Source organism: Notamacropus eugenii, chromosome 2 (assembly GCF_028372415.1).
Source record: "Notamacropus eugenii isolate mMacEug1 chromosome 2, mMacEug1.pri_v2, whole genome shotgun sequence".
In the NCBI taxonomy this organism is placed as follows: Eukaryota; Metazoa; Chordata; class Mammalia; order Diprotodontia; family Macropodidae; genus Notamacropus; species Notamacropus eugenii.
The window spans coordinates 505,027,230-505,053,910 of NC_092873.1; the positions used below are offsets into that span (position 1 = coordinate 505,027,230).

At 56.1% G+C, this 26,681-nt stretch overlaps 1 protein-coding gene across 4 annotated transcripts in view; it reads left to right on the plus strand.

Moving 5' to 3' along the window:
- The window catches only part of PTPRF (protein tyrosine phosphatase receptor type F), a 94,531-nt gene that overhangs the window by 28,394 nt on the left and 39,456 nt on the right, over positions 1 to 26,681 (plus strand). For all 4 annotated transcript variants that reach the window (XM_072649151.1, XM_072649153.1, XM_072649150.1 and 1 more), the window contains exons 6-8: positions 5,811 to 5,999; positions 15,728 to 15,838; positions 25,236 to 25,505. In XM_072649151.1, the coding sequence (XP_072505252.1) occupies positions 5,811 to 5,999; positions 15,728 to 15,838; positions 25,236 to 25,505 (570 nt within the window). The remainder of the gene's footprint in view (positions 1 to 5,810; positions 6,000 to 15,727; positions 15,839 to 25,235; positions 25,506 to 26,681) is intronic.

The window sequence follows — 26,681 nt, forward strand, 5'->3', positions numbered from 1 at the left end:
TGCTGCCACTTAGTAACCATGTAACTTGGTCAGGTAATAGCTAAAAACATATGATAGCCAGCATTTACATAACACCCTTGGGTTGGCAAAGTGCATTACAACTATCTTGTTTTATCTTTACAACAAACTTGGAGGGTAGGAGCTCTTATTATCCCCATTTTATAGGTGAGTACACTGAGGCAAAGAGGCTAAGTGACTTGCCTGGGTTCATATAACTAGTAAGCGTGTGAGACTGAATTTGAACTCAGGTCTTCCTGAATCCAACACCAGCGATCTATTCACTATTCCACCTACTTATCGTAGTAACTTGTCTTAACTACCTCATTTTCTCTCTCTCTCTCTCTCTCTCTCTCTCTCTCTCTTTCTCTCTCTCTCTCTCCCTCTCTCTCTCTCTCTCTCCCTCCCTCTCCCTCTCTCTCCCTCTCTCTCCCTCTCTCTCCCTCCCCCTCTCCCCCCCCGCCCCCCCTCCTCTCACCTCCCCTCTTCTCTATCCTTGGGTGCCCTAGGGCTCTCCTATGCCTGGGAGGTCCTACAGTGCAGGGGGGTCTTTGGCCTTGGTACCATGTGTCTCAGGCTTGGTCAGTAATTCAGTCCCTGCTACTTCTAGCTACAAGACCAGTTCAGAAGGGCCCTGAACATGGAGTCCTAGAACTTGAGGTAGATGCTGCCCACTGCTTAGATGTCCTTGGACAAGCCACTGAGCCTCAGTTTCCTCCCCTGCAAAATGAGGAATCTGAACTTGCTGTTCTCAGAGAGCCCTTTCAGGTTTAGAGCTGAAATGGCATGTTTCCAAGTCACTGGTCCTCAGTTTCCTCATCTGTAAAATGGCCCTTGTATTTCTGCCTTCCAGGGTTTGGCAGCCTTAGACACAGATATGGGAACTGTTCTTCATTTATCCTTCCACCTTCTCCACAGGGTCCATATTCTGTCCTGTACCAAATGCTGTGGCCAGGGGCCTCTGCCACCCCCTGGTCTCCATGCTCTGAACTGTGACCTGGTACCTCACTGTGGAGCCCAGGCATGGTGGGCTACATACCATCAGGATTCCTGCTTGGGCAGGGATGATGCCCTGGAGCTGAGGGTCCTGGCAGAACCAGCCTGTGGGACAGAGTGGGGCTTCCTGAGCCTGGTGGCTCACTCAGCATCTCCTGAAGCAGGAGGAAGGGACCCTCCGCTGTATGTGTGATTCCCGTCTCCATGGTGCCCGCACTCTAGCAGCTTAATTAGGCTGGGAGAGCCCGTGGGCAGCGGGAGAGCAGACGAGCTCTTGAGCTCTTCACTGTCCAACCAGGCCTACCCGCCTGAGCTCTGGGATGGATGGCTAGGGCGGAGCCTCCTCTTCCCTTCCTCCCCTCCTCTAGCTGCTCCTGCCAGGGAAGGTGATCAGAGAGTTAGAAAAAGGCTGGCCTGACCAACCCCCCTCATCAGAGAGAGATGGAAACTAAGGTCCAGTTCACCCTGCTAGGAAGTAGCTGAGCCAATACCCTAGGCCTGCCTGGTGCAGGCTACCCCTTCTGGGGATGGACAAGGATAGATGGGACCCAGGCCCTGTCCTCTGGGAGGTCCCACAACAATGTTGGGAGCCTCCTACTTCTGATGTGCTGTGAGGTTGGCGTAGGCAGAGGATCTGAGACCCGGACAGAGAAAAGCTCTGGATAGCCATGGCGTGGGGGTTGAGGCTGCTTCAGACTGGGGGGAGCCCCTGTCCTGCCTGGGCAGAATGTCCCTTCTGAGGGTATGGAATGTGTGGGCTTCTCAGTCTGGGGCAGTTACCCCAAATGAATGTGGGAGGGACTCCCCTGACCCTCTGCCATATCCCTTCCCTCTGCCCAGCCCATGGTCTCAGGGATACCTTGCTGCATAGGACCCAACTCTAGACAATGCTCGCTTTGGCTGTCAGGGATTCTGAGTGGACCCTGCAGCCTAAACAGCAGAAGAGATGCTTTGCCCCCACCTCGCAGCGAGCAGGGCTCAGTACCATCTCTGGAGCTCCTGGTCTACCCTCCGAGAGGGCTTCATTGGCTCTGGCTGCCTCCCTGCCTGGCGTGCAGCCTGGCCTGGACCACCGAGTCATCTTGGGCCTTATTGGTCCAGACCCCTCATTATAGAGAAGAGAAACTGAGGCCTGGGACCTGCCCAAGGTCATGTGATAGTGGTGGAGCCTAGACAGGGAGTCAGGCTGGGAAGAGCCTCATTGCCTCACCGGCAGATGGGTGGCTGGGAGCTATTTTGAGGGCCAGGGTCTCAGTGCCAGGGCAAGGCTAAGGCACAATGGAGGGTGAGGATGACTCTTGAGAGGAGAAGGGCTTTTCCTGGGGCTTAGACCAAGTCTCCTGGCCTGTCCCCTCTGCCGGGCTCCCACCTCCTTCTTGGGAAAGAGGGCAGCGTCCCTTGTCCTGGCTGGAGAGTCAAAGCTGTCTCAGGAGCTAGGGCCCAGACTCTTTGTCAGTTCAGTGAGTAGGCATTTACTAGCACCTACTGTGTGCCAGGCACTGTGCTAATAAGCATGGGAATGCATGCATGACTACAGACAAACCCCCTGCAGGATAAGTATGGTCCAGGGGGTCTCTCTGGGATCAGGAGAGGTTAACAAGGGCTTCCTGTAGGAGGTGGTATTTTGACAGGAACTCAAAGGAAGCTGGGGTCTGCCCTGAGGCTCCTGCAGCCCCAGCACAGATCCCACAGCAGGGAGACGAGGAGGGAGAAGACCCTAGCTGGGTCATGAGCACCCGGAATTCACCACTCCTCCTCATCCAGAGAGGCTGCCAGGCCACCCCAGCTCTGATCTTATTCCCTCTATCATACTGGTGAGGGCTCATTCGTCACCATGAGATGCACTCCAGGCACCAGGAGGTCTCTGGTTCCCATCCGTATGTTTTTTAATTTGTGAACAAATGTTTCGGTGCCCATCCAGTCCTTCATTGTCCCCCAGAGAGCCATGTGAATGAACACAAGACAGGGGCTCTGTGCTGTGTGCTCCCAGCCTCGCACATCTGCATTGGTGGGGAGGCGGGGGAGGTGGAGTGCATCACTGCGGCCTTCGTGGATGGTGCTCCAGCCAGTCTTCCACTCCCTCCCCTGCTTAAGGCAACCCCTGTGTCTCAGCAGGGTGTAGAAGTCATTGAGAGTGGGATGGGGGGAGGGGGAGTGATGAGGACATCCCCCTGATCTCCACATCCTTTCTGGGGTACTAGAAGGAATTCTGGACTTGGAGTCCAAGGGCCTGGGTTCGAGTCCTGGCTCTGACTCCAGCTGTGTGACCCCCTTCTGGGCCTCAGATGTGAGCAGAGCACTCTGGAGGCCTCCAGCTCTTTGGAACTGTGTCCTTTCTCAAGGAAGCTAATGAAGGTAGTTGAGGACTACCTGAGACCCTGGCCCCAGTCACCTCAACCAGAGAGGGCAGTGAGAAGCAGGACAAGGAATTCTGATTTGTCGTCTAGAGACCTGGATTCAGATCCTAGCGTTGCCTTTTTCTCAGTGAGATAACCCCAGGCCTGGGTGGCAAGAGAGGGCCAGAGGATGGTGGCTGGAAGGCAGGAAGGCCTGGCATCCCCCTCCTTCAGGCCTCAGAGGGAGCCTTTCTCCTCACATGTCCTGGGCAGGGTGGGGTGGTGGGACTGTGACTCAGCCAAGGTAGGCATTTCTGCCTGCTCTGGAAGGATCTTGGCAGTGGAATCATTGGGAGGGACCAGAACAGTGCCAACTTTGTGGGGAGCCAGGCCCATGGGCTGTGTGCAGGGCTAGCTGTACAAGCTTCAGTTAGGTCTCTGAGCTGGAGGCCCCCCACCCTCCTCAGCAACCAGCCCAAGCTGCTCCAAAGCATGATCTCCCCTCCCCACGACATCCCTGGCATGCTAGGCTAGCCCTAACCCTCTAATTGGGGGCAGGGTGGCACAGAACCACCACCTTTCCACCTTTACATATTGTGGGAAAGGCAGACAGGCCCCAAGAGCAGCCTCGGCCAGACCATAAGCTTAGATTTAGGGTGGCTGTGCCCAGCTTTGAAGGAGCAAGGCTAGGACCAGGTGCCAGGCAGCTTGAGAGGCCTGGGGGCTAGGAGAAGGGTTCAGTCCCAGCTCCTGCCCCTGCAGAACGTAGATGTAGGGAGGTGAAAGGCTAAGCTTCCCAGTTCAGAAGCAGTCCAGGAGTGCTAGGTCCAGGCACCAGGAGCCTGTCCTTCCCTGGCGCCAAGGCCCTTTGGTCATTTCGTTGGTGCCTTTGTGGGCACAGGCTGTGTGTGGTGAGCATGTCCATAACACACAGGGGGCAGCAGGAGGGTTATTGTTTCCAATTCATAGGAGGAGACTGAGAAGGACTCCTCCAAGGACTCCTGTGCTGTGGCTGTCCCCCAGGGGCCCACCCTGGGCTTTGGGGCTGTGGAGGAGCCTGGACTCCTGTGAGGGCATGATGGGGGGAAGGGTCCAGCTAAACTGCTGCCAGGTAATTCTTGACAAAGCGTCTAGGGGTTCTCGGCTGCTGTTTTGCTAACTCTTTCATCCATGCTGGCGTTCAGCCACCATCAGAATATTGACCCATTGAATCTGTGTTCTCAGCTCCACTAAGTGCTGATGCTGTCAGTCTGGAAGTCTTCCGTTCTCAGGGATATATGGCTCCTGGGGAACTTTCCATGCCCAGGGGTGGGGCATCTCAGGGACTCCCAAAAATCCTCTGGGCAGCCAGGAGGCTTGGCGTGGGCTCTGAGCAGGCCCTGACCCTTGTATCTGCTGAAGGCCCATTGTGTGTGCAGGGTCCTCTTTTGGACTTTGGGGGGAAGGAGGTACAGTTTAGAGAATGACTTCCCCAGGTGTTCATGGTGTGATGGAAGAACTTAGGGAAGGTGTGGGGGGAGTCTGATAGGAAACGGGGACTCCAGAGTGGTGGTCATTGGAGGGGACAGTGTGGAACTGGCCTTTAAAGCATAGGGAGAAATTGAGGGGTGAAGGGATGGGCTGGGCCCCAGCCTGAACCACACGGCAATGCCTTCAGTTGGCCTGGAGCTGGCTATTTAGCAGGAATGAGTAAAGGAGATGAGGCAGGTGATGCCTCAGTCTCCTGATCTGTCAGAGGGCTAGGCTGAGGCCAGTGCCAGTCATTGGGGGTGGGCTCGACGACAAACAAGAAACAACAGCTGTAACAGAGAGAGGGCAACACGAGGTTGGAGCCGGTTTGGGGGTCTCTGGGTGTCTGGCCAACAAGTTGTTCTGTATTCAGTGGGAGGATGGAAGGGGAGCACCCAGGGCTCTGAGACAGGGGTGGGGATTGTAAGCTGCTAGCCTGGCTAGCCCATGGACACCTGGCAGAGGTTTCTCCAGCCCTGGTAAAGCCAGTGATATCCCCCACCTTGAGCCCACAGAGATAAGATGGGCTTTCCAGAATCCAAATGGGAAAAGCAGACCCAGGCAGCCTGAGGCTTGTGGAGGGGCATGAGGGGGGTTCTTTCTTTTGTCTTCCTGCCTCCTGGAGCTCTAGGGGACTCCAGGTGGGCTTTTGGATAGAGGAGTCAGAGGGGGAGAGAACATGGTGCTGGGTCCTGTTTGGTCCGATTTCTGGTGAGCTTCCTTTCCTTGAAACCCTAGCCCCATCGTTGGTGACGGCTGGGATCCTGTCCTCCCCACTCCCTACCCCCACAGAAATACCCCTAGAGTGAGCTCCATGAGGGCAGCGGCCAGGGTTGCAGGGTGCAGCAGGCACCTCCTCATGGGGCCGGGTGTCCAGGTGCAGTGGGCTCCTTACAGTACCAGATCTCGGGGTGCAGTGGGTGCTTTGTGGAGCTGGGTGCTCATGAATGCCTCTGCTCTTTTTCCCCACAGAGGATCAGCTGCCTCATGGCTTCCCCACCATTGACATGGGGCCCCAGCTGAAGGTGGTAGAGAAGGCCAGGACAGCCACCATGCTGTGTGCTGCTGGGGGCAACCCTGACCCTGAGATCTCCTGGTTCAAGGACTTCCTGCCTGTGGACCCGGCTGCTAGCAACGGCCGCATCAAGCAGCTCCGCTCAGGTATGTGCCCCCACCGGCTGCCCTGGGTCGCCCAGCTTACCAGCTCTTGGGGGTCATGTGTGTGTGTCCCTGGCAGCTGGTCCCCTCCCCAAGCAGATCCCTGGTGCCAGCTTCCTCCACCACCCTTACCTGACTCCTGAGCAGACACCCACAGCAGAGAGGAGAGCGACGGACTGGGTGGGGCTGACAAGTGTCTGTGCACCAGGAGGGGGGTGAGGTGCTTGGGCCATCCTTTGGAAGGAGCCAGGCCCCACCCAGATCCAAACCCTAAACTGGAGCAGGACCCAAAGGCCTCCCCACATCTGCGCCAGGACCGCTCAGCGTTCACTGACCACGGGTCACTCACCACAGCCTGGCTGGTGATCCTAGAGTGGGGGCACAGAGCCAGCTCCCCTGCATCTTGTTCATGAGAACACGCATCGGGTGCTAACCTTACCCCACCATCGTAGACCCCAATGGCCCTTGCTCCTTTGCTGAGACTGCTGCCTTGGGCTGAGTAGGTCTCAGCAGAGGAAGTGAGGAGGGGGTAGCCTGCTACATCCGTGCCCTACAGGCCCACAGGGTGTGCTGGGCCAGAGGAAACCTGGAGCACTGTCAAGAGCCTGGTGCAGCAAGGCCCCAGGACTGTTGGACGCCCCAGCTGGACCAGGGGAAGCATCGAAGGGCCCTCTGCAGCCCTGGGTGTCCAGGCCAGATCGAGGCAGGAGAGACATCAGCCTCTAGTGAGCAGAGGTCTGGGGTTACTCCCACGCTCCCCCTGGCCCATAAGCAGCTACTACTGCTGCCACTCTGGCATCCAAGAGGAACAAAGGAAAGTGGATCCTGGGAGCCAGCCTGGAGGTGGGGGACCTGGAAGGCCTCACCGTCCTTGCTGCTAAGCCTTCAGCAGAAGGGCCCCATCTCTTCTGTCTCCAGTGTGTGTGGCCAGTGTCCCTGGGCTCCAGCTCTTGAGAATTGGCCTCTCTATCCCTGAGGACATTCTCATCATTCTGGGAGGGGTCAGGGAGCAGCAGCTGTTGTCCAGCCTCCCAGCAGCTCCATGTGGGTGGGCGCTGACCAGGACTCTGAGCCTCTGGAGGCCCCACCCCTGCTGGGGAGGGGGGACCTCATTTGGTCCTCCCACCCTGCCAAGGGGGCTTGGTGAGGTACATGCTTCCCCTCCCTCCATGGCAGGCCAGGGAGGCAGACAAGGCCCCTGAGGCTGCCGGAGGAGGGAGTAGACAATCTGGGACTACATGCCAGCCACTATCTGGGCCGCGGGGAAGGAATCCACTCATTTAATTTAATTAAAGCTCAGCAAGATGGAGGCAGCTGTAATGCAGTTAATTAAGGTGCCCGCAATAAAGCCCATGGATGTGGAGGTTCTCGTGCATCGCTTAGGTTTGTGCGCTCTGCCTGACCACGCCTTGCCCTCTGATGGAGAGACTGACCACCTTCTGTACCTGTTCTGAGCCCCCACATTTGGTGTCCTGTGATGCCCCCAAGGACTTGCAGACCACCATGATGCAGAGTCCACAGACTGTCAAATCAGCTCCCTCCTACCCTGGCCATCCAACCCAGACCACCTTCATTGCCACCCCCATCCTTGTGCCCCATTCTGAACCCTGAGGCCAAGCAGTTCAGACACTCAGGCCCAGCTGACCTGGGTCCCCTGAGCCTTCTCTCCCGAGCTCTTTGTCCCTGACCTCTTCAGGGGCCTTCCCCAGTCCAGCCACCCTCATCCATGTCTGTTCTAAAACATGATGCTCAGAACCACCTGCAGTCTTCCCAGTGGCATCCAACTTTGACTGCAATCAGTGAGTTATACTGGGCCTCAGCTGGCTGCAGGATCTAGGCTGTCCTCTCTTCATGGTCTCCCAGCTGTCTTGGCCCAGGAGTAGCCCAAGGGAAGTGAAGGGCTGCAGGGGCCCCCAAAACTGGAGCAGGGCCATGATAGACCATCTAGTTCAGGCTCAGACACAGAGGCCCAGAGTCTCATAGACCCCAGGTTCAAAACCAGACCTTGGACCTCAGCAGCCTAGCTTTTTCCACATTGCCATGCCCTCCAACCTCTCGGTACCGAGGGTAGGTTTCCAGGCCTGGGATTTGTGCAGCCATCTCAGTGGGGGGGGCGGGGCGGAGACGGGGGAGGTGTCAGGAATGCCGAGGCCTCAGTCAGGTCCTATACCCCTGGGTCTGGGTTCCTACTTTGCCTCTGCCCCTGCACACCCTGAGATTATTAGGCCCCAGGAAGCAAATCAGAAGCAGCTGTGGCCATTTGCAGGAAGTGATGCCCAGAGAGCCCAAAAAATTTGCCCAAGGTCACGCTGAGATCCAGTGGTCCAGCCAGGATTTGAACTCCAGCCTTCTAACTGCAGATGCAAAGCATTCTTCACAGCACCACATTGCCTCTGCCACGTGTCCAGAATCCTAGAATTTCAGAGCCAGAAGACCCCTCTGAGGCATCTAGTCAGAACAAATCTGCCTCTGTGCACAAGTGGCCAGCCAGCCTGTGTTTGGAGACCTTCAGTGACAGGGAGCTCACCACCTCCCAGACCTGCCCAGGCCACCACAGGACACCTTGTACTGTCGGGAAGTGCTGCCTTTCAGCCTGTGTTTGGAGACCTTCACCAAAGAGCTCACCACCTCCGAGGCTGGCCCAGCCCTCTGTAGAACAGAACAGTTTGAATTCAGCCTTCAGCCTAAATTTGTCTCTGATGCCCCTTCCCCTCAGTGGTTGGGCCCTTCTGTCACCCACACAGTTCATCTCCTTTGGAGGCTGTCTGTCTTTGCCCTATCACAGGCCAGGTGGCCACAGAGGGCCCTGGGTCAGGTCAGCCCCCCATCTCTGGCCTTGCCTCCATATTCTAGAACCTTGTCTGTAGTCTCTGCAGCAGGGGCTTCCTCTTGGCGACGCCCCCTCCCCACAGTCCCTGTACTGTAGACCTGGCTAGTGGGGGCTTACCTTGGCTCTCGGGAACTGGGACAGTGGCTGGGGGTGGGAGGTGGGGGGCCTGTTTGGAACCTTGCTTAGGAGTCGCCTTTCCCCTGGATCCTGGGAAGGAGCTACAGGAGATGTGACCCCAAGACACCTTCAGGGCATGGCTGGTGGGAGGGGGGAGTCTAGGAGCACGCCCAGCAAGGTTCAGGGACCCACCTTGGGCCACAAAGCCATCAGTGGAAGAGCTGCTGCTGGAACCTCGTTCTTCTGTTTCCTCCTCCTTCCCCACCCCCACCTCTCTTTGGATGGATTTTATACACCTCGATAAAAAAGGAAAATGCTCAGATTGATCTTTAAAGGAACTTCAATCCATACCTCCTGTCAGTCAGTCCCTGTTCATCTTCACCACTCTAGGGAGCAGGAAACCAGCAAACTTGGGGCGGGGAGCCCCATCCTAGCCTTGCTAGTGGCTCCAAGCTGCACCTGCCTCCCTCTCCTCTCCCTCCTTCCCTCCATCTTTCCCTTTCCTCCTTTTTCTCTCTTCTCCCTCCCTCTTTCTCTCTTCTCTCTCCCTCCCTTTCTTCCTCCATCTCTCCCCTCTCCCTTATCTCTCTCTGTGTCTGCCATGGGCACATCTGTGATGTGGTCAGCAGTGGTGAAAGGCCGAGTAGGTCATGGTCACTCCTGGTGGGAGAAAGGCTGGAGACAGGAGTACCAGGCCAAGGTCTTGCAGAACCTCCTGGCTGGGCCCCCCCCCCCCTTACCCCTCTCTTGGTCCAGTCTCTAGCTTCTGGCAGGTTGTTGTCTCCCTCCAAGCTGAGGAAGTACATGAGGGACAGTGCTCTCCTATGTCGCCATCCCCACCCTTCCTACTGTGGTGCCAGCCTTTCCCAGGCCACCTTTTGTCCAGCTGCCTTTTTGAGTGGCCGGGGCTTGCTCCTGCCTCAGTGACCCTGGTTCCTCTCTGTACTAACACTTCTCTCTGATCTTATTTGCATCCACATAACCTGGCCAGGGGGCTCGCCGATCAGAGGTAAGAGTGCGGACTGTGGCCCCCCCATGCCACGCCACGCCATGCCACGCCCCCCACACCACGCTGCCTCGCCTGTGTGTCACTCCATTTACTGTCCACTTCATCCCCGGTGCCTGCTGCAGCCCCGGGTCTACACTCACTCACCCATTTGTGTTAACTTCCTCCTGCCTCTTAACTCCTGTGGACTCCCCCACTGCAAGTATGAACAACTAACGGGTCAGGGGTTCAGATTAGACCAGGCCAGGTTAGAGAAGGAGACAGTACTGGCTGGCCGCTCAGTAAGCTGAGCCCGCAGCCAGGCCTGCAGGAAGGCCTCTCGCAGACTCCAACATCCTGCAGCCCCCAGAGGAGGAGCCTGGTACAGTACTATCGCCCCATTACAAGATGAGGAAGCCCAGGAGGGAAAAGGACCTCCCAGGGTCCCATGGTTACAAGAGCTATTGGCAGAGCCCTGATGACTGTCTCTAGGTCAGGACTCACCCTTCCCTCCCACGTAACCTACAGCCATCTTTTATCTCTTCTCCAGTCCCAAGGCCTTCCTTCTGTCCCCCAGGTACAGGCCTCCCACCCCTCTCCAGCTGACCCTAGGCTTAACAGCCTGCCTGGCCCCATGCCTCTGCCCGCTCACCCTGCTTCAGCAGACATCATCCTGTGAGGTTGGGGTCATGACCCCCAGGAGCCAGTGGCTGGAGCCATCAGCCCCAAGTGGAGTGTCCACACTTCTCATCCCAGCTCAGCTGTCCCCATCCCACTCCCCACCTGGAACACCACATTTCTGTCCCACAGCTCATTGTCCATGTCATGGGGAGGGAGGGAGGGGTTGGTATGTCTGTGCCGGCCACTCCAGAGCCTCAGTAGCCCCTTTGCCCCTACCTGTGCTGGTCTGAGCCCAGGCCTCCCCAGCATGCCCACTGGTATGGTAAGTCAGCTGTGGTGCCTGGCAGGAGGAACCCAGGGCCCTCTGACTGAAGCGAGGACCATAGGGTTCTGGTGTTGGTGGGGACGGAGCTGGGTCAGGACTGGAGGCGGCTGGGGAGAGGGATGTGGAATCTTCGCAGCCCTGCTCCCCCAAACACTGGCCTTTCAGAGGGCCGCACTGATGGCTTATAACAGCCCAGTTCACTTCTCCCCCTTCCCAAATCCCTGCCTCCTGCTCACTCAGGACCATCTCCCACAAACCTTCCCTTCAATCTTCCTCTGGACCGATGGTGCCAGCTCCAGCTGCCCCTGCATGAGGGTCGGGATCCCAAAGATCTGGTCAGGCTGCAGCCTGAGCCCGCTTCCAGTCAGCTGGTGTGTCACTGAAGCCCGTGCAAAGTCTTGTGTTCGGGTTCAGAGATTCTTGCGAGGGGAGGACGAGTTGAAGACACTGGAGCAGAACGAAGCATGCTATGGTCTGGAAACAGGGAAAGCGGGGAGGGATGAAGCAAGTCTCTAGTAAGCGTTTGCTGAGTGCTTCACAAATGGGATCTCCTTTGTTCCTCCCAACCCTGTGAGGCAAGCAGTTATTTCTGCTGTATAGTTGGGGAAACTGAGGTTAAGTGACTTGCTCAGGGTCACACTGGGAGTAACTGAGCTGGAGTTTCACTGCCCAGTGCTGCTCCCTCATGGCCATTGTCCCCAACGGAAGCTGCCCTGTCTGGGGTTCCTAAAGTCCACTGGACTGAGCTCAGGCCTCGTCCTTGCTTTGCGCTGTTGCCAGTAATGGCAGCACTGTTTCCGCCTGGGTACACACCCTCCTTAGCTATGAGCTTTCCCAGTGTCCAGGCCCCTCCTCAGATTCCACATCCTCATCACAAACCTGGTGTGGGGCACCCAAAGGTCTAGCTTCTACTTTCCTCCTTTGACATTCTCCTTAACTTTAAGGCACCCCCATGGAGAGCCTCCCCTAGTCCGGGTGTCCAGCCCTGACCTCTCCTCCCCAGTGCCTCGCTCCTCCTCGTGGCCCTCTCTGCCTCATTGTATCCTTTGGGTTTTTATGGGTTCTCTGGACCCTCTTGCACCCAGTCTGTTCCTGAGTCCCTCCAAATTTCCTCTTGCATCTGCCTCCACTTTACAACATCTGCCCACCCAGACAGGTGCAGTGGCTCCCTCAGCGGACAGCCACCCTCCACTTCACGCAGGCCATCCTTCCTATGCTCTGGCACTGCTCTGATGTCGCTCTTGTGCTCGCAAGTTTTCTGTTGCTCCCTTTTGTCAAGGCTGAAGTGCCCAGTCTTCTGTTTGTCTTTGGTCTGGGTGCTCCCTGTGCCTAGGGTGCCCTCCATCCCTGGCTGGCTCTCTGCCTGTTTTCCAAAGCCAGGAGGCTTTCCTTGATTCCTGAGTCACTGCCACCCTGCTCTGGGGTAGTGTCTTGGAGTCTAAACACTCTTGTGATGAGAAGCTCTGGGGACATGGGGCAAACCAGCCAAACAACGCAGCCTGCACACAAGATGTCATCACCAGTCATGGGCCACCTGGTGCCTGGAGTGCCCCCTCTCCTGGGTCCTTGGATGCTGCCCAGAGGTGACATTTTTCTGGCCTAGGGGAGGCAGGCTTGGGGGCTCTCTGGGGAAGTCGAATTCCCCACCCCACCGCCATCCTGGGTGAGGAGGAGCTCCTCTTCCTCCCCTCCCCTCTCAACTCCCTGGACATTCTTGTCACTTGTGTGCACTAAGAGGACACCAGCAACTTTGCCCAGCCACAGGGGAGAAAAAGTCCCTTTGAATCCAAACCAACCACGCTTTTAGAATGCCTTAGTTCAGGGCCAGGGAGATGACCTAGGAGTTCCAGAAGCCAAGTCAGCAGGGACCCTGCCTTTAGGACTTTACACCCCCAGCCTCCTCTTTGAGATGGAGATGGCCTGGGGGAGTGGGGCTGAATGGAACTCAGCGGCTTCTGGTCCATCGTAGACCTGAGTAAGAATCCTCATCGCAAGACCCAGTCAACCTTTGCTTGGAACTGCCCAGGGACCACTTCCAGAAGCAACCTGTCCCACCCAGGGAAGAAGTTCTGACCTCTGTCCAGCCTTCCCTCCTTGCTCCTGGCTTCTCCTGTAGCAGTCAGCAGGCATTTAGTCAGTGTTTACTGTGTTTTGGGCATTGTTCTAGGAGCCAAAGACACAAAGAAAGCTAGAACGCCATCCCTGCCCTCAAGGAGCTCCTGGTCCAACAAGGCTCTCTTGTGTTTTAGTGAAGGTTCCAGTACAGACCAGCTCCCAGCATGCTTTGGTAGGGAGGGAACCAGGGCAGAATGCTCAGAAGGGCTGTCTGCTCTAAGGCAGCCCATCCTCCAGCCGCATTTCCATTTGGATTGAACATCTTTAGGAGGTAGATGAGAGTGCCATCTCTGATCCCCATCTCCTCTCCATCTGTCCCACTTCTGTCTTCCTCCTTGTGGTCCCAGAGCCAGAGACATCAGTGGAGAAGACATTGGAGCAGGATGGAGGGGGAGGGGGCAGCAAGGGAAGCTGGGCCCTGGAGGGTAAAGATGAAGAAACCACTGGTCAGGCCCTGCAAGAACAGACCCAGCCCCTGGACAGAGGCTTAGAGGTAGAGGTGGGCATGAGGGCCCAGCTGCCTCTTCCTTCCTGGCACCCAGGGGTTCACGTGAGGAGAGATGATTGTGTAGGAAGGCTTCCCCAAGAATGACTGAACAGGCTGTTATATACAATTGTGATGGAATGCTCTTGTGTTATAAGAAATGACAAGCAGGATGCTTAGAAAAGCCTGGAAAGATTAACATGAACTGATGCAAAGTGGAGTAAACAGAACCAGAACGTTGTATATAGTAATAGCAACATTGTGTGATGAACTATTCTCAGTAGTACAAGGATCCAAGACAGTCCTGAAGAATGTATGATGAAAGGTCTCCAGAGAAAGAACTGGCAGGGACTGAATGCGGATTGAAGCAGGCTTTTTTACTTTATTTTTCTCCGTTTTTAACATGACTAATTTTAACATATCTTTGACATGACTACACATGCACAACCTAAACCAGATTGCCTTCTCAATGAGGGGGTGGGGAAGGAGGGAGAGAATTTGGAACTCAGTTTTTAAAATGGTTGTTGAAAATTGTTTTTACAGGTAATTGGGGGGAAAGAAAATACTCATTTAAAAAAATAATCAGAGGAAAGCAAGGTGACCTGGGCCACAGCAGGGCTGAGGTTTCTGGACAACTGATACTGAGAAACCTAGAACCAGGATGGGTTCCAGATCCGAAGGACTTTAAAGGGAAAACCAAGTGAGGAGGACCCCAGTTGCGGTCGAGATGTAGGAAGCAGGAAGAGGGTCACAAGGGAAACCTCTTCCCCTGAGCCAACAGGCCTCAACGTCTGTACACCAAGAGTCTCCCCGGGCATCCCGAGACCTCCACAAGGAAGCCAGGACTAGGCAGGAGGACTGGGCTTTGTCCCAGGCTGGCACAGCATGGAGGGCACTGAGGACTCAGAAGAAGCTTCTGCAGGACACAGAAATGGGAAGCAAGCAGACGGATATATCTTCCCCACCCTGGCAGCAACCTCAGCCCAGGCTTAGTAGAAGGAGGCTATGGCTAGGCAGGTGGAGGCTTGGTCTCAGCTAGAATGTCCTCCCTGTGAGCTGTCCTGGAGGGGTGTGGCCTTCCCTGGCAGGTGGTGAGCTACTCCTGCAGAGGCATCTTTGTTGGTGGATGGGGAGGGTGCTCATGTTGCCCCCACCCTTCTAGGGTATTTGTGCTCTCTTCATCCTCGTGTGCCCCTTTCTCCATCTTTCAGGCCAGTTGACCTGCCTTGGTCCTGCCTCTGGCTCCCTGATACTTGGGCAGCTGGCTGGGCCCTCTCCTCCCCCTGATATAAGCAGCCGGTCTCGGGCCTGGGGAGTTCCTCATTGCTTCTGGGGGCTGGAGTCCGAGGGGAAGGAGCAGCCTAGTCCTGTGCTTTTAGAGGCAGAGGGTGGAGGTGGCAGGAGCTGCTTTCTTTCTTTTCTGGGCACCTGTGGGCTCTTTCTTTTCTGGGCACCTGTGGGCTCCTCCCCCCAACTACGGAGCCCCAGAGCCAGACCATCATGTCATCTTTATTGCATGAGAGCAGCAATTGAGTCCATTTCTCCCCCTCCCTCACCCTGCCCAGTACTTCCCAGGAGATCCAGACTCGGGCGAGAGCCTCCATTTGATCTCCTAAATTATGTAGGGGGTCATGGTCAAAGCCCATTAGTTGTTGCTGAAGTCGAAGAGGAGGGGGGCTGGAGGAGCAGAGGCCAAGGAGCTGAGCAGAGCCTGGCCCTCCCAGGCCCCCTGTTCTCAGCCTCTCTACTCTGCTGAGGGGCAGCAGGGATCCTGGACCACTCCTCTCCTCTGGGCCTCTACTCAGCCGACTGCCCTTCCCTTCTTGGGGGCTCAAGGTTCAGTATTGGCCCTGTGCACTTCCCAGGGTGCTCAGGATGTATGCTGGCCCTTAGCAGTGGCACCCACATCCTTGCCCCCATTTGACTGATGTGGGAGCTGAGACTTGGAGCCGAAGGGACTGCCCAGGGTCACACAACTAGTTAGGGTCAGAGGTAGGATTTAAAGACTACTGATGAAGGGCAGTGACCCCTCTCCTGCCCTGGAAGGACCTAGCCCCATGCTGGGGAGCCTGCAAGTTGCTCAGTTTGCCTCCCCTCCAGGCTGGACAGCTAGTGGGATCTAGGGGCCATCCGGGCCCAGGCTCCATGGGTGGTATGCAATGACCTCAGGGGTGGGCCACGCCTGTGCTGTGATGCTCCCAGCCTTGCCCCGGGTCACTCTCACCCTCTGGCTCTGTCTCTTCTCTGCGCACAGGAGCTCTGCAGATCGAAAACAGTGAGGAGTCGGACCAGGGCAAGTACGAGTGTGTGGCCACAAACTCTGCAGGCACTCGCTATTCAGCCCCTGCGAATCTCTACGTGCGAGGTAAGATGCCCAGGCAGGCCCCAGCAGAGGACTCCAACAGCCCCCGCCGGGATTCCCCCTCCTCTGATGCAGCTTTTCTCCCTGACCTGGGCCCCTGTGCTCTTGGTCATCCCTTGTGCCTCACCCATGTGTTTCTGCCCTTCAGTGCTCAGGTGCATGAATGTGAACTGGATGGGCCTTGGGGTGGGCAGGACCTCCCCCTGCTCCTGCCTGGGGGCACCTGGGAGCTGCCTGCTGGACATAATGGACTAAGCAGGACTGTGGGTGAGGATGCTCCCCTGAGTGGGGTCTGAGGTGGGACACAGGTCCAAGTGGCCCAGTGCTTGGGAGCCCTCCCGCATCTTCCTTGGATGGTGTGCCCATCCATCCCCACTCCCCAACTCCCTAATGTTCTCTGCTTGGGAAGATGCTTACTTCAGCTTCCAGACGAAGCTCAGTCAACAAACAAAAAAGTTTAGCAAGCAGGTCCCCCAGAACTGTGTTCAGAAACTGTGACAAACACAAAGTGCCTGCTATGAACCAGGTAGCCCCTGTGCCCCTGGATCTGCTTGGCGTCTCAGCTGCAGCCTGCCCCCGATAGCTCGCCATCTCAGTCACTGATCATTGACTGCCATCCTAGTCTCTTCACTCTCTCATCCACAGCATCTCTCGAATACGCCTCCTTCTCTCTGACGCCATCACCCCCTGCAGGCCCTCCTCACCTCAACCTACCTCCAGGCCAGCCTCCTCTCGGCCTTATTACCACCTCTCAGTTAGTCCCTGTCCCCTCCAGGAGCAAATCCAAAATGCTCTTCTTGGCATTCAGAGCCCTCCATTGAACCATGCGTGTCATTGATTGTATCACATCTCCCCATTCGAGTCTGAGCCTCTTGCAGGGATAGCCTGTGCCTGCTCTTGGTGGGAGGCAGGCACTGGGCACTGCCACCTTCGGGACCCACATTTGCTTGTGGATCCCACACTTCCCCCACAAGCACCTCATTCCTCTCATGGCTCACCTTGGGCTGGTGGTCATACATCTCTTCTGTTGTGGCCTTTTTCACAGAAATGTATTGAGCAGACGAGCTCTATCCAATGGTCAGGAACCTTGGGGCCCTACATGGTGGGGTGGGAGCCTGCTGGGTGCGGCTAGCCGAGTGGGGACAAAGGGGCTCCAACACTTCCTTCTTGGTTCCTGTGATCAGACAACAAGTGGCCATATGGGGTCATGCTAGTCACAGGAAGGGAGCTGTGAAAGGAACAGGGAGAAGAAGACTCTGGTAAAGAGTGCACCCCCCCAGGTCCCAGAATGCTTCAGTCCTACCTGCTCCTGCCATGTCCCCTACAGGTGGGCCTCCAGTCTCTGCTTGAACACTTCCAAGGACAGGGAACTCATCACCACTTCCTAGCCCACTGCACTCTGTCTCTGCTTCTCATCTGTCTTGTCTGTCCTGTCCTTGGAGAGTTTCACTTCGTCATTCTTCCTGAAGGGGCTCAATGTGGCCACACATGCCTATCAGCCATGCTCTTCTGGGGATGGAGCTGTGTCTTATAGCTGGGACCCCAGGAAAGATGGTCTCCCTTAGCAGGCTGGTCCCAGCTAACTGTCCCTCACTCAGCAAGCAGTGCCCCAGGAGGAACCTCAGGCCTGGGTGACCCCAGTCTGGCTCATGCTGCAGTGAGGCTCCTCCTGGTGATGCATGGGCTTCACAGACCATGGACTGGCCACAAAATGCCCTTTCTGGTGACTTCAGTGATTGTACTCGTAGCTGGGCCAGGAGCATCCTTATCTCTGGTGCTCCAAGGGCCCTACTGGTCCCACAGTCCCTTCTCTACCCTGTTCTCTAGATTTTGTCTGTGCTAGGATTTCTTCCTGATAACCCAGCTCCCTCAAGCAGCGGCCTCTTGTGTCCTCTTATCCTAAGGGCTCCCAGAGGGCTGGAGGAATGCCTCCAGCAGCCAAGGCCAGATGCTCCCTGGAGCAGTTTGTCCCAAGTGTGCAGGGCTAGTGGTCTCGACTGTGGCTTGAGGAGTCTTTTTCATGTCCCCCTTACATACTGCGTGAAGTCCAAATCCGTGAGCCTGGCATTCAAGGCCCTTCAGCTCATGCCAGGCCCCTTCCCTGAGAGGGAATCCTAGCTTTGGGGCCTCAGAGACATGGCTCACACTGCCTCCATCTCTGGCAGCTGCTGTCCTCCCCTCCACTTCAAAGCCCGGCTCATCTGCCTCTTGACCAGAATCACAGGGTCTCAGACTGAGAGACCAAGGCCAAATAAAATGTTCAGAAGTTTAGACTTTATTAGCATCTGATGCAACCTGCACCTGAAAGGAATGTCCACTCTAGCATCCCACCAGTCTTTGTGTGAAGACCTCTAGTGATGGGGAGCTCACTACTCCCTGAGGTGACCCAGTTTGCTCTTGCTCCTGATTCTACCTTCTATGGCGAGTCCCTCTACCATAGGATAGCCCTTCACATGCTTGAAGACATGGTGCCCAAGTCCTGGCTTCCTTCATCTGCTTCACCCAGGATGCAGACCCTAGGCTCTTCTGTAGCCTGGCTGCCCTCCTTGGGACACAGAGCCTCTCACATAAGCTTTTCCAGCTGCCTCATCAGTCATAATATTGACTGACTGAGCTTGTGGTCCACTGAAGCCTCCTGATCTTTGTCAGACAGACTTGTCTCACCAGACCTCCCCCACGCTGTGCTGAGAAAGTTGCTTTTTTCTCTTCATCCCTGGTGAACTTGATCTTGGAGTCGGGTCCCTCCGTGTATCTGTCTGGAGCCATTTGGATGCTGACTAGGCATCTTATGTGTTTGCCCACGCCTCCCCCTTGTGCCCTCTGCAGATGTACAAAGCTCATCTTGGAAGGCTCTTTTCTCTCCTCAAGGTCCTCACTCTCCTTGGCCTTGTGCTGCACGCAGGAGACATGGGATCAGCACTTGTGGGGATGGGCTGGGGTGACTGAGCAGAGCCCCCAAAGCCCCCCTTCCTCTTGATACTCAGCTCAGATCTTGTTCCTGGATGCAGAGGCTGCTGAGGCATGGTTCAGGATTGCTGGGGGAGCCCCCCTTCCCCATTCCTTGCCTGCTTTCTTTATAGAGGAGGCTTCCAGGTGCGGAGCTGGCCCCTCTCAGACCTGCTTATTACCCTGGGGCTGGACTGTGCAGAGGTGGGTGTCAGGGTTCAGGCGGCAGGTTACTGTGCACAGGCAGACAAGGATTGGAGGAGGAAGGGTACTGGACCTGACACATACCAAGACAAAAAAAAGGAGGGGGAGATGACCCCTGAAAAAAGACTTCAAAGGGAGCTGGGGCCCCAAAAAGCATGACTGGAGGAGGAGAGGGACCTGGCGAATGGCCCTAGCAAAAGCCTGGAGTCGCGAGATGGAGCAGAGGGACCATCAGGGAGGCCCTCCAGCCTTCTGGGTCCCTTCCTCCCAGGGTCACACTTGACAGTCTTGGCAGTTGAGTCAGTCTGGATGACGTGCAGGGACCTTGGCCTTGATTTGGCCTGCTGGCCTTCTCCCACCATACGAGGTCTCCCCTACTTCTCTGGGCTCTCTGCCCTGCCGTGAAATGGGTAGGGTCTGTGATGCCCTTTCCCAAATACCAATTTCACCTACCCTGTGGCCTTCCCAGTACTTGAGCTGGTCTCTGATTCTGGAGTCTGGGTGTTCAAGCTAAGAGGCCTCCCCAAGCTGGTCCCAGCCCTCTCCACTTATCCCCTGATCCCAAGGCTGCCTCACTGCTGCTCCTGACACGGGGCCCTGAGTCAGACTTCACCCTCCAGATGTGGCCTGCCCATTCCTGTCTCCCCGTGGTTATAGCCGCCTTACTGACTCCCTCCCTCCCCTTGGGCAGGCTTAGCCAGGATCTGGTTACAGCGGCTGGGCTGCAGAGCTGAGCCAGCTCAGCCTGGGTGAGGTCACCGCCACCGAAACCCTCTGACCCATGTTGAGCATGAGGAGGGAGGGGGCTGGGCCTGAGCAGTTCATACTCCCCTGCTGGGGCTAGGGGTGGAGAGTTAGGCATCTCTCTTGGGTCCCATAGGCTCATAGAGGGAGGCGCCACAGGGTCCTTGGGGCTTTTCTTCAGTGCTTTTTCTCAGGTGCAGAGGAATAGGGGGACAGCCTCAGGGTCTGGCCCTTAGGAAGGGGCCCCCTTCCTTCCTCCTTCCATCCCTCCTCATTGCCGCCAGCCTGGCCTGCTCCCACGGGTGCCCCACTACCCAGCTCCTGCTGCGAGCGCTCTGAGGGCCTTGGCCCGTCCACCTCGTTCTCCATGAGTCTCCAGTCTGTGTGTGAGAGGTGTGAGCACGTGGGTGGGGGCGGGCACAAGGCCGTCTGTCTGTCTGTCTGTGGTGTGTGGACAGCTGAAGCTTGGTCTGTTTTTACTCTCTCTGTGTTTCTCCTTGTCTTTTTATTCCCTCCATCCTCATCGCACTCTGCCATCAACCCAAACTCTCATCTCTCAGATCAGCGAGAAGGTTGGTCTCTTTCACTTCTTATCTCTCCATCTACAGCCCCGCAGGTCAGGTGGGACTTGGCCACAGGGACAGGGGAGCCGGCCTGGCCTGGCTCTTGGGGCTGTGCTCCTTCTGGCGAGCCCCTGGGCTACCACCCCCAAGGCCCACCTGCCCACCACCCACCTGAATTCTGCCTGTTGGTCTGGGGCTGAGGATCAGCCTGGCTGGGCCAGGCCCATTGGGAGGGTTGGGGCAGGGGCATCAGTTCCTCACCTGTCCCTCCAACACCTTGCATGTTGCCATTGCCTAAAGGTCCCCCATATCCTGCACCTTCTCTGCCTACGCATGCCCACATGCATAGGTACATACATGTGCGCTCACATGCATGACATCTGCATGCACCTCAGTAGGACTGGGTACTGTGCATGCTCTGGGCTGGGTCTCATAAGGTCAACTTCTTGTTAAAATACCAAGCCAGCTCTGGCTGTGGACATAGCTTGTTGGGCTGGCCCTGCCCCCTGCCCCTATCATTGAAGCTGAGGCCCAGGGAGAAGCGGCAGCCCCCTGCAGTGTTAGCCGCCTGCCCAGCAGAACCTCAAGGCTACTCTCCTAGTGTAGGCACCCCTGGGAAGCTGGCTTCTTCCTGGCCCTGAGGGGCACCCTGGGGACCTGATCTCTTCATCTGGGGGTCAGGCTCCTTCCAAGCCCCATCTGTTCCTCTTGGACTGACAGGCACTTTCCTTGGGCCCTGGGCTGAGTGTTTTTTCTCACTGTTCTCTGGGGATTGAGTTGCCAAAGCTTGATGGAGCCTGTCCAGGAAAGCAGAGAGAGAGAGAGCTCCTGGCTCAGCTCAAGTTTCAGGATGAGAGAGCCTCTGGCCAGACCTTCCTGGGCCCTGGGGCCGTTCACTTACTCAGTTTTGCTGACTGGGCTTAGCAGAGAGTTCAGAAAGCACTCATCAGCAGGGAGGCCAGGGCTGAGGTAGTGGCAAGCAGAGTCGGCCTCTGGGCTTGGTCCCCCCTAGCCAGCCTCAGAGGCTGCTAAAGACAATGTGTAAATACTTGGTGGGCGGCAGAGCTGAGTTTCTAAATACTAGGGGGGCTGCCCAGGGTTTGTTTGGCCCAGGTAATTATATCTTACATCTCCCAGCTTTGCTCAGCCCAGGAGTTTAATTAGCTTGCCAGTGGTGCTGCCACTACAAGGTTATTTATCAGAGGTGTTTTGTCCTGGGGCAGCAGATCCTTCCCCTCCTCCTGCCTTTATGTTGTGGTATTTTCATCACAGAAATATTGGGGAGTGAATGCCAGTTGCCAGCAGGGCCGGCTCCCTCCACCCTTCTCCATTAGCCTGTCATTGGGTGGATGCTGCTGTCTCCCCTGCCTTCCTCACCTCCCCTTGTAGGGGGTTGTCAGCATGGAAATTAGACTTTAGAAATTGTAGCTGAAATCTAATCCCAAAACAGAAAGGCCCTATTTGGTAAATGAGAAGTGTCAGGAGCAGAGAAGTCTAGCGAAACCTTGGCCTTCCCAGGCCAGGTGCCTTCTCCCCTTCACTGCTCTGGGTCCTGACTAGGAGTGATTGCTTTGGTGGCCAGGCCAATGTGTGAGGAAGGAGGCCCTTGGCAACCTTGACCAAGGCCTGGACCCAGCAGCCTGATAGCAGCCCCTGAGGGGAAGTAGGCACTGGGTGGAGAGGAGTGCAGGATAGTACCATGAGAATACTGCCAACCTCTCTACCTCCCTAGGAGCCCAGATTAGGGCCAGAGCTGGATGGGGCCTGAGCCCCCAGGAATGAGATGGAGGCCATCTGGAAGGGGTCAGTGGAACTGAAGATCCTGAGGGCCAGGCTCCTTTGGGGGCTGTCAGTCCTGATGCTGCACAGCCCATCTCAGCCTAGTAGGGAGTAACCCTCCCAACAGAAAAAACAAATCCGGCCTGATTGGGGGAGGAGGAGTGGACCTGCAGGACCTACCTGTCACTAGGACAGAAGATGGATACTTGTTCCATTTGGGCTTAGGCTCAGGTGACAGCACCAGGAGCTGTGGGGAGGGTGAATTAGGGAGGCACACTGGGGTTCAGGGTCAGGAAAACCTCATCCTCATTTCCCGGTATGACAGGGACTGCCTGCCACAACCTCATTGAGAGCCTGGGGATAGGATATGTGGCGGCCCTACCCCTGAGTCCCTGACCTTGGTGACCTCTACTGGAGACGAAGCATCATGGGGCACCCCAACTCCCCAGCCTGGTTATGACCTTGGCTTCCAGACTGTCCTCATTCAACTTTCTTCATCCCAATAGGAAACACTACGGATTTGGAGGGAGTACATGGAGAGAGCCAGGTCAGATAGGCATGGGCCCTGAGGGTGGGTTGGCCCAGAAGACACTGCTGGCAGCTTGGGCTAAGCCTCAACCCTGACAGCAAGGGAGACCAAAGGGATTTGAACTCAGGTCTCCTTGCCTCTGAGCCCCCAGTCAGGATCATCATTCATTGAGGTGGCCCTGTGCTGGCTTCTGGGGTTATAGAGACAGGAAACCATTCTCTACACCCCAGGTTCCCCTCAGCCCAAGTGAACATTGCAAAGGAAAGAGTAGTTCAGGATCCCAGCAAAGCTGCAGGGGACCCAGGAGGGTCCTGCCCCCTCTAGGAGTCCCCGAGCTGGCAGGGCTGTTAGAAACACTCAGTCCAACCCATACAGGTCTTCAGTGTCTATACATACGTAGACCATGTGCCTTGGGGTCTGTAGCTGTGAGTGAGCTTTCCCTGTCTGGCTTTTTGGATTGTTCAGCTTTTGCTGGCAGATCTCTCAGGTCCAGAAGTTCACTGACTGCCTCCTTGGGGACAGCTCTGAGGGCTGAGAAGTCAAGGGAAAGGCATTCAAGGCCTGAGGAGCAGACTGAGGCTGGGGTAGAAAGGACCTTGGTGTCAAAGAATCAAGCTGCAGCACCCAGGTGTGGGACTGCCATGCCAGGTCCTCCAGGAGAGGAACCCTGAGAAGCTTGAGAGAGAGGAGAGACATGGAAAGGTCTGGGCTGGGGGGCCTTGAGGAGGCAAGTGTGAGTGTACCATCTAAGAGAGAGTTCACAGGGATGAACACGTGTGGTCTGGGCCTGGAGAAGGCATGCACACAAGGCCTCCCAATCAGAGCTTGACATTGGGCTTGAGACCAAGCCAGATATCATATTCTGGATTCTGGGCTCTAAGCTGGATCGGGCTCCAGGGTAGGCAGGGCAGGTCATAATCTGGCCTCACAGAGTCATGGGAAAAGGAAGAAGAAAAGCCGTTCGTCTATATTAGGAGAAGGGTAGACTTTCATGAGCCTTTCTTGTTGTGCACCTGGTGTTAAACCCGACTGGTCTGCTAGCTGATCCCCACAGATGAAATGCCAGGTTATCTCTGCCAAGTGGTATCCTTGACTTCCTTTAATGTCCTTCTCAGAACCTCTTGACACTACTACCATTTTCCAACACCCCCATCCAGTAATTAATACTTTCCTTTAGATAGGTTTTTTATTTACTCAAATGTATAAGTATCCTTCCCCTCCCCCCACGTCCCTATCTTCTCTCCCGTCCCCTAGACCATAAGCTCCTTGAGGGCAGGGACCTCAAGGTTGTAAATCAGGTATACAGCAGATGCTTAACAAGCACTTGGGTTAAAGGGCATAATCTGGGAGAGGGCCAGTATGGTATCCAGACCAGTGAGGGGGGCTATGGGCTAGGGCCTCCAGGCCTCAGGTCTCTGTCTTGATCAGGAAGTAGATAGATGCTGTGGGAAGCTTGGTCTGGAGCCACCAGGTCTTGGTCTCCATCTCCATCAGGAAGGGAGGAGATTTAGATGGTGTAGGGGGTGGGGCCTGACCCATTGTTGTTCCCAGGGCCAGCCCTGGAGTTTGGGACCCAGGGTGGGGAAGGACAGCCCTTCATTGTAGCTCTGGGAGTTCCCTCTGCATGCCTGCTTGTGTGTCCATGCATGGCTTCTTCCAGACCAGGCTAAGTATGGCACTCTGACCCTGTCTCCTACCTGCCCACTTGCTCAGCCATCATCAAGATCATTTCTGTGGCTGCACACCATCCTGCCAGTCCAGCCTATATCTCCTGCATGCCAAGGGTGCAGCATATGACATGCTGTCTTTGAAGACAGGGAGGGGGATGTTAGGGTCATGTCCCTGGGCCGAGCACCTCAGGACATCATCTGATTAGGAAATTTTTTTTTTCCCAATTTTAAGCCCAAACCCTGCTCCCTGAGAGGCTCAGGGTGTGCCCCCCATGCCTGGAACCACCACCTCCATCATGTTAAACCCATCGTCATGCCCATTGAGCCCGCCCTCTCCTGTGGATACATGGCTCCCATCACTTCCTGCAGCCTGTGGGCTGAGCTCCTACAGGGTTCCCGCCCAGGGTACCCCAAGAGCCGCTCAGCCTTGCCTTCCCCTCCCCTCTCCCACTGCATATCCTCTTGACTCCGCACCCCTGGCCAGGCCATTGGCCCTCAGGAGGTCAGGGTATGAGGCCTCTGGAGCTACAGTCATCCTCCATCTGGCCAGTCACCTGGCTTGTCTCAAATCAGGGCACCTTTCTCACTCTGGGGAGGCAGCTGGCACAGATCCTGGCTCTGTTCCTCACCAGCTGTGGGACTCAATGGGATCTTCAGATCTTGGGGTCTTTTTCTCCTGACTCTAGATCCCTGGGTGGGTCCTGCAGGACATGGAGGTCCACTGAACCCCCCTCCAAATGAGGGACCCCCTTACCTCTAAGCACGAGACCTGAGGAGGGCCCTCCAGGCCTGAGAATGTTGGGGCTGGCCTCCAGGAGGAGATGCCTTGGAATGGGCTGGGAGGCTGAGTCTGCCCTGAGAGCACAGGTTGGCCCTTGGCTTTGGGGGCAATGAGGGGCATCCAGGGAGAAGGAGGGGCAGCCTTGTGTGGCCCACAAGTCTATTAGGCCCCTCTCTTTCTGCAGTGCGCCGGGTGGCTCCCCGTTTCTCCATCCCCCCCAGTAACCATGAGGTGATGCCTGGGGGCAGCGTGAACCTGACCTGTGTAGCAGTGGGTGCACCCATGCCGTATGTCAAGTGGATGGCTGGGGCTGAGGAGCTAACTCGGGAAGATGAGATGCCTGTTGGCCGGAATGTTCTGGAGCTCACCAACATCGTTCAGTCGGCCAACTACACTTGTGTAGCCATCTCCTCTCTGGGTCTGATTGAAGCAACTGCCCAGATCACTGTCAAAGGTCAGCCGGACTGGGGCAGGGGTCAGTGGGGCAGGATGGGATGGGGCAAAAAAGGGAGGGAGATTAGGACCAGCCTTTCCCTCCTTGTCTTTGGACATCCATGTGCATGCATCCACGCATGCGTATGTGTAGTGTGTGTACGTATATGGTGTGTGGTGTGTGTGTGTATATGTGGAGAGAGAGAATGTCTTAGGAGACATTGTAAGTTAATTGATATTAACCTGGAGGGTGTATGGGGGAGAGCCCCAAGGCTCTATTCTGTTTAGCATTTTTCTCAATGTGCTGGATTAGCAACCTGCATAGCAGGATAACCTCTCAGCAGATGTCAGGATGCATTAAGATGAGAGGGAGAGCAAAGAGAGTCGATGACTCCTGGTAGGTTAGATGGTTAGGGCAAATGTAAACTGGAATGGATTGGGGTGGATGTAAAGTGTTTGGCTTGGGTCCAAAAGTCACCCTCTGCAGCCCCAGATGGCCTGGCACAGGGCAGGGCAGGGGAAGCAGTTAACCGGAAGCTCTTCCAGGACACAGCCTCGAGGGTCTGATCTGACTTCTTGGGCCTTGAGCCCTGGGCCAGGTGTGAGGGAGAAATCAAGGTGGGTGGCGGTGTCAGGCAGCTTCTCAGAGTGAGAGTGCCATCACCCCTTCCTGCTCACACTTCTGCTGATTGTGCCCCCTCCTTTCTGGGCCTCTGACACTGCTCACTGCTCTCCATCTGAGCCCCCCTCAGCCTCCTTCACTCTCTTCCTGCCCCCAAGGCTGTGTCCTGGGCTCTCTTCTCCCTCCACACTCTCTTAGCGGACTCCTCACCTCTAAGGATCACTTAGCATCCCCACAAGACCAGCTCTCCCCTCTCTGCTGTCCAGTCCCCTGTGACTAGCTACCTGGTGGACATCTCAAATTGGAATGTCATGCATGTGTCAAACTCAGCATGTCCCAAATCAGTTCATTCTCTCCCCTCCTCTCTGGACAAGGACACCACCCTCCTCCTAGTCTCCCAGGCTCCCCCTTAATCCTCTTCTGTTCTCGTCAGGTGCAGCTAGGTGATGCTCTGGATTGAGCCCGAGGCCTCGAGTAAGAAAGATCCAAATTTAGCTAGCAGTGGAACCCTGGACAAGTCACCGAAGCTCTGTCTGCCTCAGTTTCCTCAGCTATAACAGCACCCACTTCCCAGGG